Raw genomic sequence first — 23,128 nt, forward strand, 5'->3', positions numbered from 1 at the left:
GGCAATTTCTTAACTGCCTTTGGCAAACTGTTTTTTGTGTGTTTTGGATTCATTCAGAGGGTCACGTTTTATTAATTGAATTCTGGGAAAAGTCAATTCAAATAGGTTTGATTTTAACAATAGGGCAGTGACCTCAGTGAAACTACTGCGTACCATTCATTGCAATTGCTAAAAATATAATTTGGAGTTGGTGTGAACCCAACAACTAGATCACTTGTCCTTTTGTTAGGTGCAGATTAACTTAGTAAGTTGCATGACCCATGTGAAGTGGTGTGGTGGTCAAATTATGTAATTAAAGACTTCTGTGAATAGTTTCAATAATTCTATGCTGTTTACACCTGCTGCTCTTCAAGGAATAGACATGAACATTTTTTTTGATTTACCTTTTGTAGGTATGCAATTGCCCTAGCTCTGAGGGAAAAGCAGCGAGTAATATTTACCAGTCCAATAAAAGCTTTGAGTAACCAGAAGTATCGAGAGATGTATGAAGAATTCCAAGATGTGGGGTTAATGACTGGTGATGTCACAATAAACCCCACTGCCTCTTGCCTTGTGATGACTACAGAGGTATGTGAATGTTACTCTATGTATAGGGTGCCTAACAATCCTGTATATCACCTTTGCAAACTCATTTTAGTTCTTATTAAAGGATATACAGTAGATTAAAATGTGTGGTTGGTGAAGTAATGTTTTCTGTTGGACTTCAGTTTGTTTAGGGCTCGTTGCTGTTTCACGTTATTCACTCTTGTAATCCTAAATCAGTATCATATTTTCCGCATTTCTTCTTCCTGCCTCTGAAAAAGTGCTTTGATACTAAAATCTTGCACTGCTCTTTAAAACTGAAAGTGCCCCTCTTAACTTTCTTTGTGGCATGATGTCTCTTTTGTGGATTGCCTTTGTAGTGTGGAGATGCTTAAAGGGTTTGTTTTTTATAGTTGAGTTGGTTTGTTCAGTGACAACTGTGATACATTTATTGAGATTACCGCTTAGCTCATTTCATCTCTAGCAGTTTCTTTAATTTATTTGCTTCAGTAAAGATTTTTTTCCCTCACTAGATCCTGAGGAGTATGTTGTATAGAGGTTCAGAGGTCATGCGAGAAGTTGCCTGGGTTATATTTGATGAAATCCATTACATGAGGGATTCAGGTATTTACCAACCCTTTTAGCCATTTTTTCTGATTTTCTTATTTTTTTTGTGACCTGTTTTCTCAAAATAAGAGTTTAATGTGCGTTTAAAAAAAGTGTTTTATATACATAGATTTTTGTATCAATGTGCCTATACTACGAAGTACATTATATTTGGCTAGCACGCACCATTTGAACTAGCCTACTGCGCACCCCAAAAGTGCCAACCGGCTCGAAGTACACTGTTACTCCAAAACCCTTTACACCTTAGTGATTACGGCACTGCAGTCTATAGATTAGAACTGGCTTACCGCCCCCATTGGTCCCTAGTGTACTACTGGCTCTAAATGATTTGACTCTCTGCAGCCCACTGCATGCCTTAGCAAGTGAGTCTGCCGCTCCCCCTGCGTACATGGCAGCCCTCTGCAGTCCAACACTAACTCTAGCACTATACTACTTTTACTCCATACACACCCAGTACTCTACCACCTACACAAACTCCCCACTTCCGCTAACACAACTATCCCGCACTTCTACCATGACCTTGACCCAGGACCCTATTCAGGTTTCTTCGCTCAACCAGCCACTCGGCCCACTAGAATGAATCAGCTGATTCGCGGCACCACCCACACCATGGAACCCATGCCCAGTGAAGGACAGAAACCTGAGACTTGCTCCCGGATCCTCCGACTTAGGACACCCAACAAAAAACACCCCCACCACTCCTATCCTAACCTCCCACGTGCCATCCCTAAGCATAACTTGGACAATGTACCAAAATCCTCCACAGCAGAGGTGCCCTCATCAATGCTCGGTCCCTAGTCGCCCATGCGCTAGACATTGCAGACCTTATCTCCGCTAACAACCTACACTTCTTGGCTATCACAGAAACCTGGCTGCATCAGGCCCAGCTCTGTCCCTTGCCATCCCAGAGTGCTACTCGATATGACGGAACGACAGGGACTCGGGTAAAGGAGGTGGAGTGGCCTTTATAGCCAAAACAGACCTTAGAGCAACCGCACCGTCCAGCTTCTGATCCGCTGAACTCCTTTCAGTTAGTTCCAACTCTCAGCCACACAAACTGTCCTCATGCACCTCATTTATAGACCTCCAGGCCACATATCCTCATTTGAGGAAGAAATATCTGACCTCACTAATACCAAAACAGGATCTCAAATCATCCTGCTTGGGGCCTTCCTAGGCCTCAATGATTCCAATGATGCTAATGCGCTTTCACTGGAAAACACTATCACCCAACTAGGGTTCAAGCACAGGATTACAGCCCCTACACATAACAAAAGCAGAACCCTGGATTGGCTTGTAGACCACAGCTGCACCACTTCCATCCTCCAGATTGAAACAATTGCCTGGCCGAACCACCATGTCATTTCCTTCTCCATCCAAGGGAAGGCGCAGCCAAACCCCACACCAGCAAGCCTCCCGCAAACCCCTTCTAGCAATAACTGCAGCATCACGATACACAACCTTCGCCCTCTAATCCACAATATCCTGGCCCCTGCAAACTACATCAACCTAGATGTGGATCAACTTGCTGACCTCTAACAAAACCCTTGAATCAGCAGTTGATACCATCGCCCCCAACAAACTTACCAAAGCTAAACCGGCAGCCCATCTGAACAAATGGTTCACTCCAGAACTCAAAATCCTTCGGAACACCAAACAGACGCAGAATCCACCTGGAAAAAAACACCTAACCTGGCCAACAAATCACTATTCACGGTTGCTGCCACCACTTACAAATCAGCCATCCTCCTGGCCAAAAAAGAGACCTATGACAATAGGATCAACAATGCCAAATCAAGAACAAAAGAGCTCTTCACTATCCTCGGAACTTGAGTCTCCCTCCACACTTACAGAAACTTGCGTGAAAGATGGTCTGGTGCGAGAGAATCCAAAAAGCGTTGGCAGAAAATGTCCTTGCTACAATCTAGAATCGAACAAAAAGACTAGCCTAGACATAAGTGAGCACTACACCGCTATCCACCCCTAAAATTCCAACTTTCCCTGCCTTCTCATTCACCCCTGTCTCAACGAAAGAAGTGGAAAGCATCATCAAAGGCCTAAAACCCTCCAGATGCCAAGGGGACTCCTGCCCAGCCCCCTTCATTCAGGAAGGTGCCAATGATCTTGCCCCGTTTATAACAGCCCTAATCAATTCTTCCTTCAAAACAATCTCCGTCCCTAGCAGCCTTAAGGAAGCCTGGGTCATGCCCCTCCTGAAAAATAAAAAAAAACCTTGACCCCAACAACCCCACTAACTACAGGCCAATTACCACAGTCCCTTACATCCTAAAGATCTTAGACAGTTACCTACTTACAAATCCAGAAACATCTGGAAGAGAACAACCTTTTGGGCCTCAGACAATCTGGCTTCAGGCTAAGGCACGGAACCGAGACGGCCCTTCGGACCTAAAAATTCAGATGGACAAGGGTAAACTAGCCATTCTTTTGCTGTTTGACCTCTCAGCAGCCTTCGACCTCGTTGACCACCAGATCTTAACGGAACATCTGGCAGCGTCAGCCGCTTTCTCAAGTCAGTCGTCCACCTGGGTCCAATCCTTCCTCGCCAACCGAACCACCCGGGCATTCTAACTGGGATCTTCAGCCCAACCCACTCCATCCTTTGCAGCATCCCCCAAGGCTTGTGCGTGTCGCCAACCTTATACAAGATCTTGACTAAGTTATTGTTCGACCGACTAGACAACCTGGTTGTCACCTACACTAATTATGCAGACTCCCCCCCCCCCCCCTCCCCCAGGTTCTCATACCACTCTTTGCTATGAAGAGGACTCCACACGGAATAACAACCTCTACCTGGAGATCCAAGCCTGGATGGCTGAACACGGCTTATGCCTCAACGACGAGAAAACTGAGCTTCTCGTTGGGTCCCATCCACGGCTTAACAAACTGGACCCTCTTTGCGCCTCTATCAAGATGGATGGTAACCGAATTACAGTGGCCAAAGAAATCAAACTACTGCAACACTCTTTTCCATGGCACCTCAGACCGCAACCAGAACAAATTACAGGTGCTTCAGAATAATGCCCTCAGAGCGGCCCGGAGTATCCCGCAACACTCCCACATCTCTAGCTTTAGACAAGATGCCCACTGGCTCCCAGTACGTGACCGAATCACACTTGGATCACTGGTCATCGTCCACAATTGTTTCTCTAATGACGCGCCCAAATACTTTGCAGATAAATTCAGCAAACATATTTCAGCCAGACCAATGAGAACGCCGTACTCACTGCCTATCCATCCCCAAATTTTCCCTAAAAAAGCAGGTGGCTCCAGCTTCCTGGTTCTTGCAGCCAAACTATGGAACGTTATACCTGTGAAACTTGGAGCAGAAACCTCCTTTTGGACCTTCAGAGCCCTTAACCAAGCCTTGGCTTGCCAACAGGAACTCCTCCACTGCCTGACTCATCCTCTGCTTCATCACAGTATCATGTCATGTCTGCTTTCTGACCACTCTGTAACCCGGTCATCTGCACTTATTGTCATTTTCATGTATGTATTTGTATAATTTGCTGTAACGTGCTCTAAGCATATGCTGCCCAGCTACCTCAGGGTTCGGCACGCGGTACAAATAAAGAAACTAAAACTGCTAAGACATGACTGGAACCCAACATCTATGCAAGATGCCTAAGCAAGCCTTCTTTAGACTCCCTATGCGGCTGCGTTTGTGTGCTACCCCATTTATAGTTTGCGTATTACAGTCGATGATTGGGTCAGAATTTCATTTTTTTTGTTCAATGTGCTAACTGAGTCCCCCAAACATTCTGCTCTTTCTTGCCTTTTAGCCCTACTGTCTATTGCAGTCTGTTAGGTGAGATTTTCATATCAATGTTAAATCTTCCTGACCTTTGTCAACCCCAGAAATTTTTGCTTTGACTAGGTTCCTATTTTAACTTGTCACTACACACAGCGACCTCAGTCATGGGGACAAGAGGACAACGTCTGGAGGGCTCCTGCGGCAACAACTTGGAGGTCGTCTGCAGCTACGGGCTCTTTTTGGATCGGCGGCACTTCATGGTTTCAGCGCTCGGTAAACAGCACCACACTGGATCTCGCATACCGGTTGGGCTTCCTGCACTCTGATGAGGGGACTTGGGCCCAGGTTGCCCTGCTTCTGTAGGGTCCTTAGACTCCTAGAGCTTCTGGCCGGATTTCAAACGTTGCACTCGACTGTGGATTTCTCGACCCCTGGCACTTGGTTCCTGCAGCAGCAAATGAGTACAGCCAGTCGGGTAGCATGGTTCAGTGGAGTTTGTCTCTGGGTTAGTTGGTCCCACTAACCCAAGGGAAGAAGTAGTCCCTTCCAGAGCTTCTGCGTTTCAGCACAGCAGCCAGACTTAACCGGGCAATTCAAAAGTCCAGGAGGATGCAGCAAGCTTGGTTCAGTTTATTCGGGTGTTTCTCCCAGTGGTCGACTCTGCACCTAGTCCCAAAACCCTCGCCTTTTTCAGCAGGTTTCTCCCATTCATGCACAGCTTAGGCTGTCGATCACACAGCAGAGTGGCTGTCCTAAAAGGACTGGTTGCATCATGCACTCCGACAAAGGACAGGGGAATTTTGGGAACCTCCCTCACATCCTGCATTGCCAGAAACACTGAACAAAGGACTCAAACCTAGCTCAACGCGCAGAGTAAAACCCAAGAAAGATCTCACTAATACAAAATGGCAATAAAAGGAGACCGGGGCCATTTTGATGAAGTGGTCACCCATGGGTGCTATACTGCAGCTGAGGATTCAGCCTGCGGTAGAAAAGCACAGTGGTAGGAACATTAAACCACTGCCACCAGCCATTTAAAGTAGTGAGGGTAACATAAACAAGTTACATGATAAAGTTGGATAAGGGGCTACTAAGTAACCCCCCAGCACTCCATATGAGATGGTGCCTGCTGGACCTACAAAGAGAAAAGGTAAGTAAAGTCAATTTCACTTTACTGTTCTTGGGAACTGTAGTTCACAAAAGAAAAGATATTTAAACCTTAGGTGAAATCCAAAGGACTTCACTGACCCTATACTGAAGGTGCCTTGTGTCACTATACAAAAAGCAGATGCCCATGGAGTTTGTCAGACTAAAAAAACAGTGAAAACACAAAATTCAAATCAGGTAAAAACACATGGGGAGAAAAAGGTCCCACTTACTTGGGGGTTAAATTGAAAGTCCTAAATCCAGCAAAAGAGTTGAGGGCCTAGAAGGTGAAAAGAAGATTCTGCCTAACAAAGCCTTAAATCATATGCCCCTGATTATCCGAGCAAAAAAAAATGTAAACAATATAAATACTGGCTATGCAGTTTTAGAGCAGAGCGTATGCAAGAGGATAGTCAAAATATGCTAGAAGTACTGAGTAAGAAGAACTGCAAAATAACATGTGAATGTATAAATGAAGTGGGTACTACGCAGGGAGCCTTACAGACCTTAATGGTAGACGAACAACAATGGATCAACCATTTTGGATCTCTTCTTGACAGAATTTACTTATTCCCAGAAACCTCTGCCCACAAAATGCACCAAGTGGAATTGGGAGCTAAATAAACAGGAGATTTAAAAGACTATCCTGAAATTGATCACCTCCAGAGCCACCGCACTAAAGCAAGCACCTAAGGAGTGGGCTGAATTTGCTTCACCCTATTCCGTTAAACACTGCGAGGAAAAACACTCTTGGAAAAAGGCGGTGATCATACCAATTTTTAGTGTTTAAGACTGAACCAAGTAACAATTGAAAAATAGCTTGCTAGCCTAGAGAAAATCTTTGCTTGAAAACGGTACTGCACATGTGTGGGTCCACCTACCGGGGCGCAAAAGGATAACCCGCTTGTAACACCAAGTCTTTCGGCACAGCACATTTTGTTCATGTGGGCAACCTACAGATTTGGGCCTAGGGTGTCGAAGCCAGCATGGAAAACAGGGAACCCCATGCATTCCCGAAAAGAGGACACCCGTGGGAATCCAGAGGTCTGCCTTGCGCAAATTGCCCCAGTTTTTATTAACCACAATCCCCGACAAAGTGTGATATTTGGTGGGGAAAAAGCACAATGTTCACTTTATCTGGGGTTCAATTCCTCTTTTGGGAAATGCATGGGGTTCCCTGTTTTCCTTGGTTGCTTGGAAACCCTAGGCCCATATCTGTATCGTGAAATTCAGCTGTCGGAAAAGACTTGGTTAGCCGTGTTTAGGCTTTCACCTTGGTGCCCGGGTAGGTGCACCCACACATGTGAGGTACCGTTTTCATCGGGACACGTGTGGCAACGTGGGAAGATATGACATTTGTTGAGTTTGTGGTTTTCATAACGTTTTGACCCATTTGCTGGTGCCCTTTGTCACACAACCCTTTCATTTCCCAAATGTGCCCTACATTTAGTCGCTGCTTTAGGCACTATACACTTTTGTAACCTGCACAAGTCCCCTACCCTTGAAAAGGTCTGCCTGTGCTCTTTCAAAAAAATGTATGCCTGCCGTTTTCCTGATTTACACATGCTAAGTACGTCTGTTCATGCCGTAAGCATAACTCCTGTGTACCCATGGCTCAGTGTTTGGCTTGTGTTATTGCTTGTTTTGTGTAACACTACAAAAAATGTGTGATTTCCTAACTGCAAGAGGGGAATGTAGCGGAGAATTGTTTTTCTCAAAATTCATAGATGCCATTGCCATACCAAGCCAACCATGTCCACCATATACCTTTTTTTTCGGTCATTTCCAGCTTTTTCCACAAACTATGGAATGTTCCCCTACCTAGTTGTTGCCTGACCTGCGCAAATCACCCCATCCTAAACTTGGAATTTTGTCTAGTTTTCAGAAATGTATGCCTTTGTCCTCCAATTCGGCTTTCCTACCCCTTTTCTTCCATTCCGTCCACGCATGTCAAATTGGCAAAAATGTCCAAAATCACCTACCTCTCACAAAAAGGTTCATAACTACATCAAATTATTTTTTCGTTTCCACTCAACCTGTTTTTGAAAGCCAGGATATTGGGGAATTCAGCACAGCAAACAATTTGTTCCTAGCTCTTACAAGGAAAAAAAAACACCGGCTTCTTTGTTCATTTTATTGGAATTATTTTGAAAAAACCCAACATTTTCCCCCTTTTTGGTTATTTTCTCACCCCCCCCCCCCCCCCCTACAGCCACCTAGGATTCCTGGGTGGTGTTACTACCGCCTACATGTGGGAAAAAAAGGTGCCAAATTTGGCCGAGATATCTCTTGTAACAAAAAAGTTGCAAGGCATTGAATGGTGACATACCGAAATCACCAAAAAAGGCCATGGCACTCAAGGGGTTGAAATGTTTAACAAAATGGTCTAGCGACACCAGAACACCAAGATCACCATCAAATGGGATTTGTAAAGGGCAGAGGGACCAGCTTGAACCGATTTCTGCTGAACAACGTGCTCAATCTCGAAATCATTAAGGAAAACACTAATCTCTGTTGATTTTGTGGATTTGGAGCAGGCCTTTGACAGTGTCAACAGGAATCGTTTGTGGACCAAGCTGAGGGATTGGAATTGCCCTGGGGATTTACTTGAACCAATGGAAGAGTTGTATTCTAATAAAACGATACAAGTCCACCTGAATCATCAGGGACTTCTATCTGAGGTAATCCGGGTTAACAATGGCCTAAAGCAGGGCTGTGCATTGGCGCCGATCCTTTTTAACCTTTATATCTCTCATATGGGGACAACCCAAAACCTATTATACGGAAATCCTCGTAAAATTAATGGGAGACATGTACCGTGGATTGTGTATGTGGACGACCTGCTCCTGATTGATGTAACTACCATGGGACTACAAAAGCTCCTAGCAGCCCTTCAATCCTCCGTGACGTGTTGGGACAGTTTTTCTGAAGTGCTACCCAACTTCATCAAAACCATTAATCTGAGGTAGTACAAGACCCCATTCTTAGTATAAGGCTGTACCACCTGAGTACATGATAACGTAGATGGAGCAGCCAGGCTTATCTTAGGAGGGAGAGAGGGCTGTAGAATCAGTACAAATGAAATTGTAATACAAATGATCCAATGAAATACTAGGTATGTCAAAATAAATGTTTTAAATGCAGGTAGGCCCAGATAAATCTAGGGTTAAGTATTATGGCACATTATATGTAATCACAATTATAAAAACACACTATACTTGTACACAGACCAAGTATAAACCTTATTTGGAACAACTAACATTAGTTCTACGGAAGTCAAAACCTTTTCGTAGACCTTCAGTATAGGTCAGATCAATTCTTGGAGTAAAAACTACTGTTTACTTTAAAAATTACATTCAGTAATGCAAGGTAAGTAGACCCTACCAGTTGAACAGTGACTCTCCGTACAAATCACATAATTAGTCAATTGGACAGTCTATATTTTGTGAATAGTGGAACACTTATTCTTGGTACAGTAAAAAAACCTAGAACTACTTCTGTGATGACACAGTTGTACTAGGTGAGTAAAACCGAAGGATGTAATATTGGATTACAGGTGCTGTTAGGGGAGAATTCTCAGAAATTTGCTAATTCCCTCCACCTTAGAGACCCCCAGCAACGTTGCTGGATTTTGAGGACTTGATTTTATTAACCAGGAGAGAGTGAGACCCCTTTTCCAACTCTCTCGTATTTTAATGTGATTTTGTACACTTTCTTTTGGTTATGGAGTCTGACAAACGCCATAGGCATCATCTTTTACATTGTGTCACACAGCACCTTCAGTGTAGTTGCACAGGGAAGTCTTTCGGATTTCCCAACAGTTTGAATACCTTCTCTTGGTTGAACGGTTTCCCAGAACAGTGAAGTGAAATGGGGGTTACCAAGTATCCCCTTTGTCTAGCTTCTCGTGTAACATTTTTTGTTACCCTTTCCTCACTGAATGGCTGGTGGCAGTGGTTTCGTTGCAACTACCATGGTGTGCATTTACCACAGGCTGCGTTCGCAGCTGCAGTAAAGCACCCAAGGGTGCCATTTGTGTCAAAATGGCCCTGGGCGTCTTTTTACGCCATTTCTTTGTGGAAAGGTCCTTCTTGAGATTTACTCTGCGCCAAACCACATCTGGTCCCATTGTTCGTTTTGCCTTTGGCGGGATTCACAAGTGAAACCCGCCTCTGGCTCCAGGGTGTCTGGGGTAGGCAGGAAGTGAGACAAGTGTCCGAAACTCCGTGCTTAGTCTCATAGGAGACCCAAAAGCACGCTGTGATTGGCTGGCTGACTGTGCAGCAAGGACAGCCTCCCTGCTGGGTGATTGACAGCTAGGCTAGAATAAATGGAAGAGAACAGAATAAAAGGCAAATCTTTTGGCTTGGAAGGCAGCGTCGTACACTGGACGAAGGAACCGAAGAACTTGAAGAGGACGCCTGCTGCAACTCCTGGATTGTTGGTTTGCCTTGTGAAGCGCTGCTGCAGTGGCGAAACGCCAAGTTTGCATCGACAGATGCCCCTGCAAGGTCGACTGCTCCCCTTGAGTTGGTGGGACCGATCAACTCCAAAGTAAGCCACCCGGACATCCATCTCGGAGCTGGTTGAATTTCTACAGGGTTACTGCTGGAAACCGTATAGCCAGGAAGAGGAACACCAGATTGTGTGTGCTGCTTTTAAGCTGGCCTAGAACTCCAGGCAGATCCTCGGGACTCCCAGGAAGCAGGACTGACCAAGCCTGGGCCCCCTCAACAGAGTGCAGTACCCCAGAAGCAAGAAAAGTCCCTCTCAACTGCCAGGAACCGCAGTGGTGTTTGCGGTAGCCGCGAGGAACTTGAGACACTGAACAACCACTGAAAGTGAAGTTTCCCGGTTGCGAGTTTTGACTTTCCCGGTGCATTGCAGGAGTCCCCCCGACATCCTCCCTCTTGTCCACATGACTGAGGCCCAGGAACAGTGAGAGCTGCACAGGCGTCATCTGCTGCATCTTTTCTTCATTTTAAAGGTACTGTAAAAAGTCTGAGCAAACGTACCTCCTTACTGTAGAGTTGCTTGCATTTTCTACTACTCACAAGTTTAATCAGCTTGTGGCCCTACATTTGATTCTTCTTTTCTTCAAAGACTTCTAAAAACATTGTGAAGGTCTTTCTACTTACCTACAAAGAAGTCCTTCAGCTTGCATTGACTTTTGCCTAGTGACTTTGGCTTGGCCTCTTCCACTGACTCTTATTGGGGGGGAATCGGAAGGCATTTGCCTGCTTAAGAATATTTGTGGTCTCTTGTTTATTCCAAATCTTTTCCTTTGACTTCTTCCTCTATGATCCTAAATGCAACAATGATATATTAATGTCTCTAGCAATTGAAGTCACCTGAGGGTGTAGGTAGAGTCTGTGTGCCATCCCAAAAGGGTATCTACTGATTTAGAGATATTCAGAGTGTGCATTTCATGAAGTGTATTTGAGTGTTAATATTATATTGCTCACTTCTGAAGTAGGCTTATTCTAACTGACTGATGAATAAATTAATAATTGTTTATTCAAGAAACCTTGAGGGTAAGTTTATTTGAATACTTGTAACTGTAAATTCTGTGTAACTCTACTACAGCTCAAATGTCCTGGCCACAAAACACACACACACCATCTAGTGATAGGGGGGCAATGGATCACTTGACTCACTTATGTCCCTTTGGTACCCATAAACACAGGGGCCCTGGCTGGACTCAGTCCTGGCGCCTTTGGCGCCAGTCTCCTACAGAGATGTGAGCAGGAACACTTTATTTCAGTGCAGGAGTTCTTTAATTTTACAAGAACTTTCCAGGACCTGAAAGCCTTTATTCCAGAGCACATCCTCATGTGCTGACTCATCAGGTGTGGCAGGCAGGCTGAACCTGGTGGGCGTGGCTTCAGAAGCTCCGCCAAATGAGCTGTTCCATCCTTGAGGCCGGTGCTTCGTTTTACTGTACATTGGCGTACAACGTGATGCTCCCTGCCGCTTGGACCAGTTTACTTACCTCTGAAACCAGGCGTTCTCCTGCGTACTCTCCTCCAGGAAACCGGTGCTTCATCGCTTCATCTGCAGACTCATCTCCTGACATCCAGTGATCTTGATCCCGACACGGCAGCACCGCACTCTGCATCCACGAACTCGGACCCTGTGAAGAAGAAAGACAAGGTTAGAACACCCGTCCTAGGTCTGCGCCACATTTGAACCCTGCGCGCACCCTAGTTAACTTACCAGCTACTGTACCGCTGCAGCTTTGTTCCTCATTACCTCCGGTTGCAGCCTCGAGCTCTGCATCTTCTGCCGGCCGGCAACATCACCTGCAAGGGAAGAAAGCAAAAGAGCAAACATAAAAAGTGGAACCGACAGCAATACAATGAACTTTAAAATGCAACAAAAACAGAGGAAAGGCAAAGAGGAACACTTACCTGAAGTATAGTGGCTTAGTCGCAGCAGGACTGGACTACCATGTGCAAGGAACTTGGTCCAGATCATATAACCGCCCCCTGCCAGAAGCAGCAGGACGGAGTGCTTGCCAAAACGAATCAACAGGTGAGCTTTCCAGGGACGGCGCATTCCACGGGTACCACGGTTTGGGAGAAGGGGTCTGGAAGGGGATTAGGCGCACAAGCCAGCATACTCACGCCCCCTATTCTCCACGCCGGAGCAGTCCCGAGCAGAATCACCTATTACCATCAGTCACCACATAAGCGCAGAGGGCGAAGTCGGACCCGATCAACCTCACCCCGAGGAGGGCTGCAACTGTGCCCCGAAGCCTCTGTGGAGACCATGCGAGCTTAACATCACATTGACCCCTCTTGAGATAAGCCAACACGCTACCAAAACTGTGTAGTACAAGCTTATACCAACGGTTTTGTTTTCTATACCTGTAGTCAGAGTTGTTTCTATGCAGCACCCTCTGGGAACACTACAAACTTTGCCTAACAGGTGCTTTTGAGATCAGTGGAACACAGTTTGAGATGAGCAGTAACTCTTATAACTTATTTTTGGGATGGCACAAAGCTAACTCAGGGTAAGTAAAGCCCATATACTTTTTCAATAGCACAAGGAGTCCAGGTTAGATCTTTCCCAATTATAATGATGTAGGACTTATAAGGGACAGTTAGAACCCCAGACTCTAGGTTAGATGGCACAGGGAAAGTAACCCTAATGTTACTTTACTGAATGACTCAGTTATTCTAGGTAGGTAACAACCTAATACAAACTTATTCTGGACAGGCTAACAGCAAGTCATGGGAAGCAAGACGCTGCAGGAATAATCTGGCGAAACCAACACATTACTTTTGGGAAGAGGCACAACCTAATCCCAGGAGAGTAATATACCTTCACATCTACTGTCCATTATAATGGCCAAACAGTTTATAGGAAAGAGAGGTTAACCATACTTTTAAGAATAGTGCATCACACATCCAAGGTAAGTAAACACTTTTGTAACTGTAAAGTCTTTGAGTTAGTTACCAACCAACTCTTTTTACAAGTAACTTTTAAACAATCATTTATTTTCTAGGTAAAAGGCCCAATCCCTTAAGTTTTTCCCTCACTCTTGGAGCAAGAGTGTTCTCAGTGGCAAAAGGGAAGGGGTGGGGGGGGGGGGGGGGGGGGGTCACTAGGATCTAGTGTCCAACCGCCATTGTCGGGATAGGTTCTGAAGTAGCAAAAAAGGTTCCTTAGGAAGACTGGGCAAACAGGTGGGTACTTTACTTCTGAGTTAGAAGAGGGTCCAGGGGCTTCACAGAAGACACCCTTGCAGGATTCTGGGCGCACTGGATGAGAGGCTGCCCATCACAGAAAACACCCCACAGCTACACAGAAATCCTAACAGACTTAAGGTAAGTACATACCCAAGCCAACACAGTACCACGGCATTGAAGAAGGTTTTGCAGCAGGACGACTTCAGGATCTGCAGCCAAATACCCAGTCAGTGGATTCCTTGTTGTGGTGATTGAAAACAAGACCTCAGAAGGAACTTTGCAGCAGGGATCGATGAAGAAGGCGCTAGGCAAGGTTTTCCTTGTGGCTGAATGCGGTTCTGTGGATTTGTGCCTTTTCAAGGAGCACAGAAGAAGATAGAAAATCATGGTTGAATTCTCATCGTTACAAAGGTCCAGTATTCTGTTGAGGGGACTTTTCGGATTCGATTCGTCTCTGGATGCCCATGAGGTTTCAGCACAATTCGAAAGACCGTGTTCCGCACAGTAGCTGAAGGTCCCAGGGTATTGGCGTATTGCAGCAACCCAAGGTCTCAGCAACGCGTGGTATGGCTCAAAATGCAGGTCTTCTCGAGTCTAGTGGGTTTCACCAGGCTCTGGGTCGGGCCTGTTGTTTCCGCAGTCCCCTGGTCGATTGGAAGGAAGGGCTAGAGCAGGCTCCGGTTACGCAGCAGGATCTCCAGTCGCTGGAAATAGTTTCTGCTGCTTTTCCTTAATCATCCGCTTCGGTTTCTTTTCCAGTGCTCGACTTGTCTTCAGCTTCCAGGTTTGCTGTATTTAACAGGAACTACAGCACAACCGCTGCATTCTCTCCCTGCATTTTACAAGAAGGGGAGGTCTGTTTGTCCAATCGGGACAGCCAGCCCCCCCACTGGGATTTGTCCCCATGCAGTCGAGGAAGACAAAGGGCTTTGGAGTTTTGGACTCCTCCCTTGCTTCCTGCCCTCGAACACACTGGAACCTGGGCGGAGAGGTAGGGTGGGGACTCCCGCCGAAGATGAAAAAAAATCACATATAGGAGTTTCCCACCCTGGGTATCGGGAAGGAACAAGGGACAAACACTAAAATGGCAAAAAAGACTGGTACCTTTTTGATAAAATTAGCGCCCTTAGGTGCCTGTACTGCAGCTGTGAACAGCTGTGTACTGCAGCCCGCGGTAAAGGTGTGGCAAATTAATACAATGAATCACTGCCACCAGCCATTGAAGGTAAGCTTGTCCCAGTAACAGAATTGTTAGTTTGCATCTCCCCAGCACGCCACATAAGGTGGGGTGTGCTGGTTTCACAAAATAAAATGTAAAAGGGAGCCAAAGATCCTTTTTACCTTTATGCACTGTAGTTATCTTACGTTTTAGCAAAGGAAAGTTAAAAGCAGATCCACTAGGGCAACCCAGCAACAGGCACTTATTGCCAATAAGTTGTTAAAGCGGATAACTTTAAAAAGACATTCTGGAGAGTCCAGAAAATGACACCCATAAAAAGTTAAAGATTTTGTGAGTGTGGAAAAAGGTGCCCACTCAGAGGTACTAAATGAATTAAGTGTCAATGTTAAAATATCAAATATTATGGTGTTTAACGAAAAAACATGAAAACAAATCCTGTGATTCCGATGAGATTTTTAAACCAAGAACAAATGGACTCGAGTGCCTACTTAAGAGTGTCAACCAGGGTGTGGCAGAAACTCCCTGGGCTAACTTGTTAAGATCAAAAGTAAAAAAAATCTATCTGCCCAAAGCATGATCTTGCATTGAATATGATTCAGGAAAATCTCCATGACCCCTTTGATTACTTTTTATAACCAAAAGGTAATCCCTATCCTTTGATATATAGCAGAATCTGTGCTAAACCTGGCATGGCAAGTATGGGTAGTCCTGGAAGGAGCTTTTTGGAAGCGAGTTCTTATATTTCCCAGGAACCTGCCCAAGGTGTATTTGATTTAAGTTTGGTCTTCTGACCTTATATTCAGTATCCTTGTGGAAATCTCAATCTGTTCTGCAAAATCTTGTTGGCGCATACTGACCCCCCCCAATTGACTATCTTGGAATACAAAGCCCCGGTGACACACTGGTCCCTTCAACCTATGGAAGCAGAAAAGTGTTCATTGCCTGGCAGAATTAAATTTGACGACTGTTCTGATATCCAAAGCTGCATTTGAAAAGAAAAGTAAACTCCAGCAACAGGATTAGATATCGATCCAGAAGAAAATAAATCATTTAGTGCTGATGAGACTATGCTTGGGAATGTAAGGCACTCCAGCAGATCCCTAAATATGAATTTCCCATGTCAATCTATTGGAGGGAATTTTTCGGAGAATGCGCTTAAATCTTTATCCTGCTCAAGAGTGAGCAGTTACAAAATGTGTTCTGCCATTCTGAAAAGTATATGTAACGTTATTTTACTCACCTGTGAATTGGTTAGGCCTCTTTCCCAAAAGTAATGCTGTTGGCTTGCATAACTATTTCTTTCAGAATATTGGTGTATAAGTATTGGGGAGAATTCTCAGAAATGTGCTAATTTCCTTCTACCTTAGAGACCCCCAGCTCTTTTTGCTGGACTTCAGGACTTTAAATTTCTAACCTACAGAGAGTGAGACCTTTTTCCCCACTCATGTATTTTTCTGTGATTTGGAGTCGACAAACTCCATAGGCATCATCTTTACATTGTGACAAACAGCACCTTCAGTGCGGTGGCACAGGGTAGTCTCTCGGATGTTCCAAAAGTTTAAATACCCTCTCTTGGTGAAACTGCTGTTTCCAAGAGCAGTGAAGTGAAATTGACTATACTTATATTTTAACTTTCTTGACCAGCACACATTATCTTACAATAGTGCTGGAGTGGTTACTTAGAATCCCCTTTGTCTAGTTTCTCATGTAACATTTTTATGTTTCCCTTTCTACAATTAATGACTGGTGGCAGTTGTTTACTTTTTCCTACTGTTAGGCAAGATTGTACGCAGTACCCTTTAGGTGCACTACAACAACCTTGACTTCCTGGCAATAGGACCCAATCTTTGGTATAAGTCAGAACTACACAGGTTGGTAGTGTGGTCAAGCAGCCAGGCTTATCTCAAGAGGGGTCAATGTGAGCAGTTAAGTTCTAACACAGTTTCACAGTAGCAGTTATCGAAATAAACACTTGGTTTCTTGATAAAACAATTATTTCAGTTGGTTGTAAAGCCTTCTTCAGAAGGTAGCAATACATGTAACAAAGTAGACTTCAAAACGCTTTGTTCCTGTAAATTAGATAATATCTAGTGGGGATGGCACACAGACACTTGTTACAACTTCAAGTGACTTAAATAGCTGACATTGTGGACATGGATTTATCACTAGTACCTTTAGAGCAATACTGAGTTTGGTTCAAAAGATAGAATAGAGGAATAAAACAAAGGTTAACAAATCATAAATGGGTAGCTACTTTTGAAAACCTCCCAATGGCAAATAAATTTGACCCTTTCCTGGGGGAAAGGTCAAAGTCAAAGGTAAAGAATCTTTTTATATTTCTCCTTTCTGAAGGCTTCTTCTGACTGATAAATTAATAATTGTTTAATCAAGAAACCTTGTGTAAGTTTATTTGCAAATCTCTGTGTAACTGCGACTACAGCTCACATTGACCCCTCTTGAGATGAGCCTGGCTGCTCAACACGCTACCAACCTGTGTAGTGCAGACTTATACCAAAGGTTTGGTTCCTATTGCCAGGAGGTCAGGGTTGTAGTGCACCCAAAGGGTACTGCATACAATCTTGCCTAACTCTTCCCATACTGTGTGTATTTTTGACCCTTCCCGGATTGTGTTTAATCTCTTTAGAGAAGATTCTAAGGACTTCTCCAAAGCTGTCATCTCTTAACAATTTTGCTTCTAGTTTCCATGTGGGGGATGGGTGCTGGGCAATCTGCAAGGGCCCATTGTACCATCATGGGTTGGGTGAGTGATCAGACCGGGTCCTACCCTCATATGTGGCTTCAACTATGCTTCTCATGTTATTTATGTTTTCCTGTGAAAACATAATCGATTCTTGTATATATCTTATGTACACTTGAATAGAACGAGAATTCTTAGTTGCTTTGGTGTAGCCTTTGGCATATTTCCTGGAGCTCTAGGTCTCGTGCTAGCGTTTGCACTGCTTTGGATGAGGGGGAGGAGGGGAGTGTTAGGCAGAGTTTGTATGCAGTACCCTTTGGGACCACTACACACTACATGTGTAAGGAAAACCAACCTTTGGTATAAGTCTGTACAGTACAGTTTTTGGTAGGGAATCTGAGCAGGCAGGCTTTTCTCAAGAGGGAATGTGAGCTGTAATGATGTTACAAAGAGGTCTACAATCACAGGTGTTCAAATAAACTCTTAGACAAGTTTTCTTGGTTAAATACTTATTAATGTATTCAACAGTCAGTTATAAAACATTCACTAGAAGGAGGCAGTTAAACATCATACACAAATATACTTCAGTACTGTACTCGTTAAGTTTCTGAGGCATTCACACTACTTTGAAGGAGGAGCAAAATGACATTCAGAATACTTTGAAAGAGGAGCAAAAAGGAATAGGTTCAGAACATTAAACATACAATTCTTCTTAGACAGTGCAGATACTTGGAGTTCGCCAGAAGCGTCAATTCAATAGGCCAGGCCAAAGTGAATGGGCTTAAAGTCTTGGATAGGATAAAACGGTTCTGGTACGTAAACAGTAAAGTCTCTGTAGAAGTTCTCAGTAGTTTAACTAGAAGAATTATATGTTGGGTCACAAGCTGATTAGGCCTGCTAGTTGTGAGTTTTAAGCACTTTCACCACGAGAGATAAGTGTGATGCTGGAAATGCATTAAAGGACAGGGCCTCCCTGTCCTTGTCCTGTAGTACTTTTTCATTTGTGTTCTGTATTGTTTTCTGCCCAGGAGTCCATGTGGGACTCCTGGCACTGCAGCTCTTCCTATTTTTTTGGTTTGGTGTACAGACCCATAGGATACCCTTATGGCACCCATGAGTGGGGATACAACCCTGTGCCCCTATTGTATGTTTTTGGGCCCACAGAGCAGGGTATGGGCAGGTGGCAGCTCCATGTGGAATTTGACAGGTGCTCTGAGTATCCTCCATTTTTGGGATACCCGGGCCCCGCCATTGGAATCGGTTGATTCCTGATGGGAAACAAGATGGGCCCTGTGGCCTCTGGCTTTCTATTGCCTGTTACCTTTTTTTCAAAGACCTGGGAAGCCCTGACTGTCCCTTCCCCCCTGACTGGCTGTTGGGTGGAAGTTCCATGTATGGTATTGTTGTGAAGTCCAGGCCAGACTTGCTGGAGACTTCCCAGTGGCTGTTGTGGGTAGGACCTGGGTGAATGGAGTGTGTGACCAATATGCACTTCTTGTTGTGGATGTCTGGTTTCTGGTATGAGACACAATGACTGAGTCAGCTCTGCCCGAAACTGGTATGAATACAGTGTGTAGTGTTTAATGGCTGGGTACTTGTCCCAATACACATTCCTTGTTGTGAGTGTCTGAGAGGGAGGAAAATGGCCTGAATGCACTGTATGCTTGATTGACTGCTGAATGCCCTTCTGAGTGATTGGTTGCCTGAGTGTGACCCAGCAGAATGAATGGCAGATCAACAGTATATCTGGTGTCCTCTCGCTGCTAGAATTCGTTCAGAAGCTGAAGTTTATGCTTGACGCTTATCCTTGAAGCCCGGCTTGAAGATTTGCTGCTGCTTTTGCTTCCACCCAAAAGCTGTCGTGTTCATTGAGGACTGATCCGAGAGAGGACCTGGTTAGGTGCCCTCTTCCTGAGCTCGGAGGGACCATCGAGCACCGCTAACCTTCGCCAAGGCTCTGTGGAAGTCAGACCCGCGACAGGCAGCCGACCGGAGACTGGGACTGCCGAGGTGAACTAAGAGAAGCATCAGACATTCCATTCACCGTCGTCGACCAGTGTTCGCACGTTGGCTATAATTGCTGGTGGCCCGTCTAAGCAGTGTTGCGCAAAAGCGGGGACAGCTTGACGCGATGCCATCGACGACCGGAGCCGCAACGCTGAGACATTCGAATGGAAGGATTCTCTCGACCGCAAAGCCGAGCTCTTTGTCCCGTCGGAGAAAGTCTAGGCCGCCGAGGGGGATTCACTGGTGGGTTTCCTGCCACCCAGCGACCGTAGAGACGCCGGACGACTCCGCCCTTGCTGGGGCAAAGTTCTTCTCAAACTCTTAGTGGTCCTGAACTATCGATATCGAGGTGCCCCGCACGCCTCATCCTTGCAGGACGTCTTTGTCTCGTCGACGAGCACCGCCGGGGCCAAAGCTGCTGCCTTTACGCCATCAAACTTTTCATCGAGGATCAACGCCAAGGTCACTTTCTTCGAGGCCCATCGACGATACGTGGGTCCTGCTTTAAAGGGAGTCGCTCCAGAAGGATCCATTGACGCCTCCTCAAGGAACTCTATTCCAGGTACATTGGGGTGGTAGAAACATTTTAGAAGGAAATGAGACTTATTGAACAATATATGGACTGGGCTTGTTTCTTTATTTTACAGGTTGCCCAGGTGGGAGGGTAGCTCCACACAGAACGGTCTAGTGGTAGGGGTCAGTATTCTGCCAATTGTCATAACCAACTACTTTCCTCCTATGTCTATTGTTGGTTACCTTTTATTAATTGATTTGTGACATTTGACCAGAGTACAGTTGATGGAGATAATTGTGGTACCACTTGGAACTATATATATTTGCTCTTGTAGATTAACTGAGCACATAGTGACTGTGTAATATAACCTTGAACCTTTAATTATATAAAGACTGTTTTTCACTAGTGTGTGGACTTTCCTTTGTGGGTGCTTGGGGATTACACTGTCCTTAAGGACCAGCATGCATCACCTCCTGAGAGGCTAGGCCTTGATTGCTCGCACACGTTTACCAAATGTAGAATCTTGGCTGGGGTCCTCTGTGCCTCTCCTCTACGATAGAGAGCAGGAGTATAGATGCCCCCTCCAGTCTGTACAGTAAGTCTCGTTTCACAGTACCTTTTTATATTGAAGACAAAGATGCAGCTGAAGACTTCTGTTCCTGGCAGTTCCTGCAGATCTCGCTGTTCCTGAGCCTCTGTTGTGGGACCAAGAGGTTGGATGTCGGCGGGGGTGGGGGGGGTTGTGCAGGGGGGACGGGGGGAGACTCCTGCACTGGGACTGGTCAAAAAGCTGGCCCTGGCAAATCTTCGATTCCCGTAGCTGTAGTAAAGCACACAAACTGGTGTCCCTCTCCCTGGTTATTCGGTTTCCTGCAGCACTCTGAGGAAAATACAAGCAGCTCCGAGAATGGTAAGCTTGCTTGGTGTCGAGTTGATTGGTCCTACCGACTCAAAGGGAGAAGTCGTCCTTGGAGGGCTTCTCTGTCGAGATGAACTTAGCGATTGGTGCTGTGTGACGCACATGAAAAGATGCCTATGGAGTTGTCTAAAACTCTATAAGCAAAGAAAACACAAGAGTAAAACAAATTTCAAAATACATGTGTGGAAAAATGGGCCCCGCTCTCTCCAGGTAATAAAATAAAGTCCTCAAAATCCAGCAGAGTTGCTGGGGGGGTCTCAAAGGTGAAGTGAATTGGCACATTTTTTAGAATTCTCCTCAACAGGGGTGGTCCTTGTGAGTATTCTGTTCTATCTAGGGCTGGGTCAGCACACAATTGAAGTCTCCTCCCCAGATCCAGTGCCCGCCTCTATACGGAAACAGGATGGAGTACAATGAACGGTAGAAAGTTGCTGCGTTCTGGTTGGGTGCATATGTATTGATTTTATATCTATATCTAGCTATCTCCTCCGAGTCGGAGTACTTGTGTTGTATTCAGTGTGGTACTCCCGGGGCAATCCATAGGAGTACTCCTCTTGTGTAATTGGAATATGCTGAACCATACCCTTTACCTCTCCACTTACTGAATGTGTGACTGTGTCGGGTGTCATGTGGGTTTCTTGTAGTAGTGAATTTGGATTGCTTTCCTGTGCAGATGGGACATTACTCGCATCCTCTTGACATAACTATTCAGACCACGTACATTCCCTGTGACCATTTTCAAATTCTGCCATTTGGTGCATGTTATTTGCGTCATGCCTCTATTGCTGGATATTGATTTTGCCTTGGGGTTCCATGTTGTGTTGGGGTATGTTTGCTCTCGTTCTTCTTCTTAGTCTTTAGACTGTCAATGGTTGCGCTGCTACATTCCTTTTCTGTGGTCTGTTTTTTGATCGGTCTTATCTCAGCTCTGCTCTTAAGGTTTTTGGCCACTTGTTACATGTATGACCGCCTTGTCTGCAGGTAATCATTGCTTCTGACTTTAACAACTGAACAGTAACATAATGTTTAACTTGGTGCCCACCGGCATTGTTCCGTAGAGACGTTCCCACCATCTTCCATTTGGGTCACGGGGAGTCGGTGGTCTAGTACTCCAAGGTACTCTTAGTCTATTTTTTGAGTCGGTTGTGGGGCTTTGTGCCCTGGCTGATCAAGAGAGGTAGTTTGGTTATGGTTTGTGTTGGCTACCATGAGACTCGTTGGGTTTCTTGGTCGGAGCGTGACAGTCTTTGAATGTAGAGACCCTGCTTACAATTTCCTATTTTCCGTTGTACTAGCAGTGCCTGGGTTTCAGGGTGCTGCTGCCGGTTGCTTCATTTATAGCAGCGGTTTCTATCTGTTTGTTTATCTGAGAGCTGGCCTACATTTTGTTCATCCTTTCAGGCATTTATCGCTCCTGGAGTCTCAAAGAACAGCGATTTTCCTTTGTAGAGTATTTCCAATTTTGCTGGCTAAAGGAGCATGTATTTGATCCCATGGTGTCTAAATCTTTCTTTATTGGGTACAAATGTTGCACTCCGTTTTAGGACTTGTATCGTGTAATCTGGATATATTGCCCGAGTTGCTGAGTCTCTTTTGGATTACTCCACCTAATCTGGAGAAAGCTAGGATCTTTTCTTTGTTGCGATAATTAATAATCTATGATGATTGGCCTCGGGAGGGTTTGCTGGGGGGAGGCTTATTTGTGAGGGCAAATGGGCCCTTACTGTGAACCCTTGCAACAGGGTTCCTGGTCCTATTTCTTGGAGGAGCAGATTTTCAACGTATTCTGTGGGGTCTCTTCCCTCTGTACCTTCAGGCAATCCTAATATTAGAATGTTACTTCTGCACGCTCTTCCTACTGCATCTTCTGCCTGGTCTTGTAACATTCTGAGTTTGATCGTCCGCCCCAGGACTGTAGTTTTTACTTCTTTAGTTGTAGATTCGTTCTCTTCTAGCTTTTGTTCCGTTTCTCCCACTCTGCTGGCAAGGTTACTTACGTCTTGGTGTAGAAGTCTCAAGTCGCATTTTATCTCCCCTATTTGCGTTTCC

General features: G+C 45.1%; 1 protein-coding gene across 2 annotated transcripts in view; it reads left to right on the top strand.

The window, feature by feature from the left end:
• The window catches only part of MTREX (Mtr4 exosome RNA helicase), a 1,095,475-nt gene that overhangs the window by 143,764 nt on the left and 928,583 nt on the right, over window positions 1–23,128 (top strand). For both annotated transcript variants that reach the window (XM_069627280.1, XM_069627281.1), the window contains exons 6-7: window positions 393–567; window positions 1,056–1,146. In XM_069627280.1, the coding sequence (XP_069483381.1) occupies window positions 393–567; window positions 1,056–1,146 (266 nt within the window). The remainder of the gene's footprint in view (window positions 1–392; window positions 568–1,055; window positions 1,147–23,128) is intronic.

The sequence above is a fragment of the Ambystoma mexicanum genome, chromosome 6p (genome assembly GCF_040938575.1).
Source record: "Ambystoma mexicanum isolate Mex_15411 chromosome 6p, UKY_AmexF1_1, whole genome shotgun sequence".
Taxonomy (NCBI): domain Eukaryota; kingdom Metazoa; phylum Chordata; class Amphibia; order Caudata; family Ambystomatidae; genus Ambystoma; species Ambystoma mexicanum.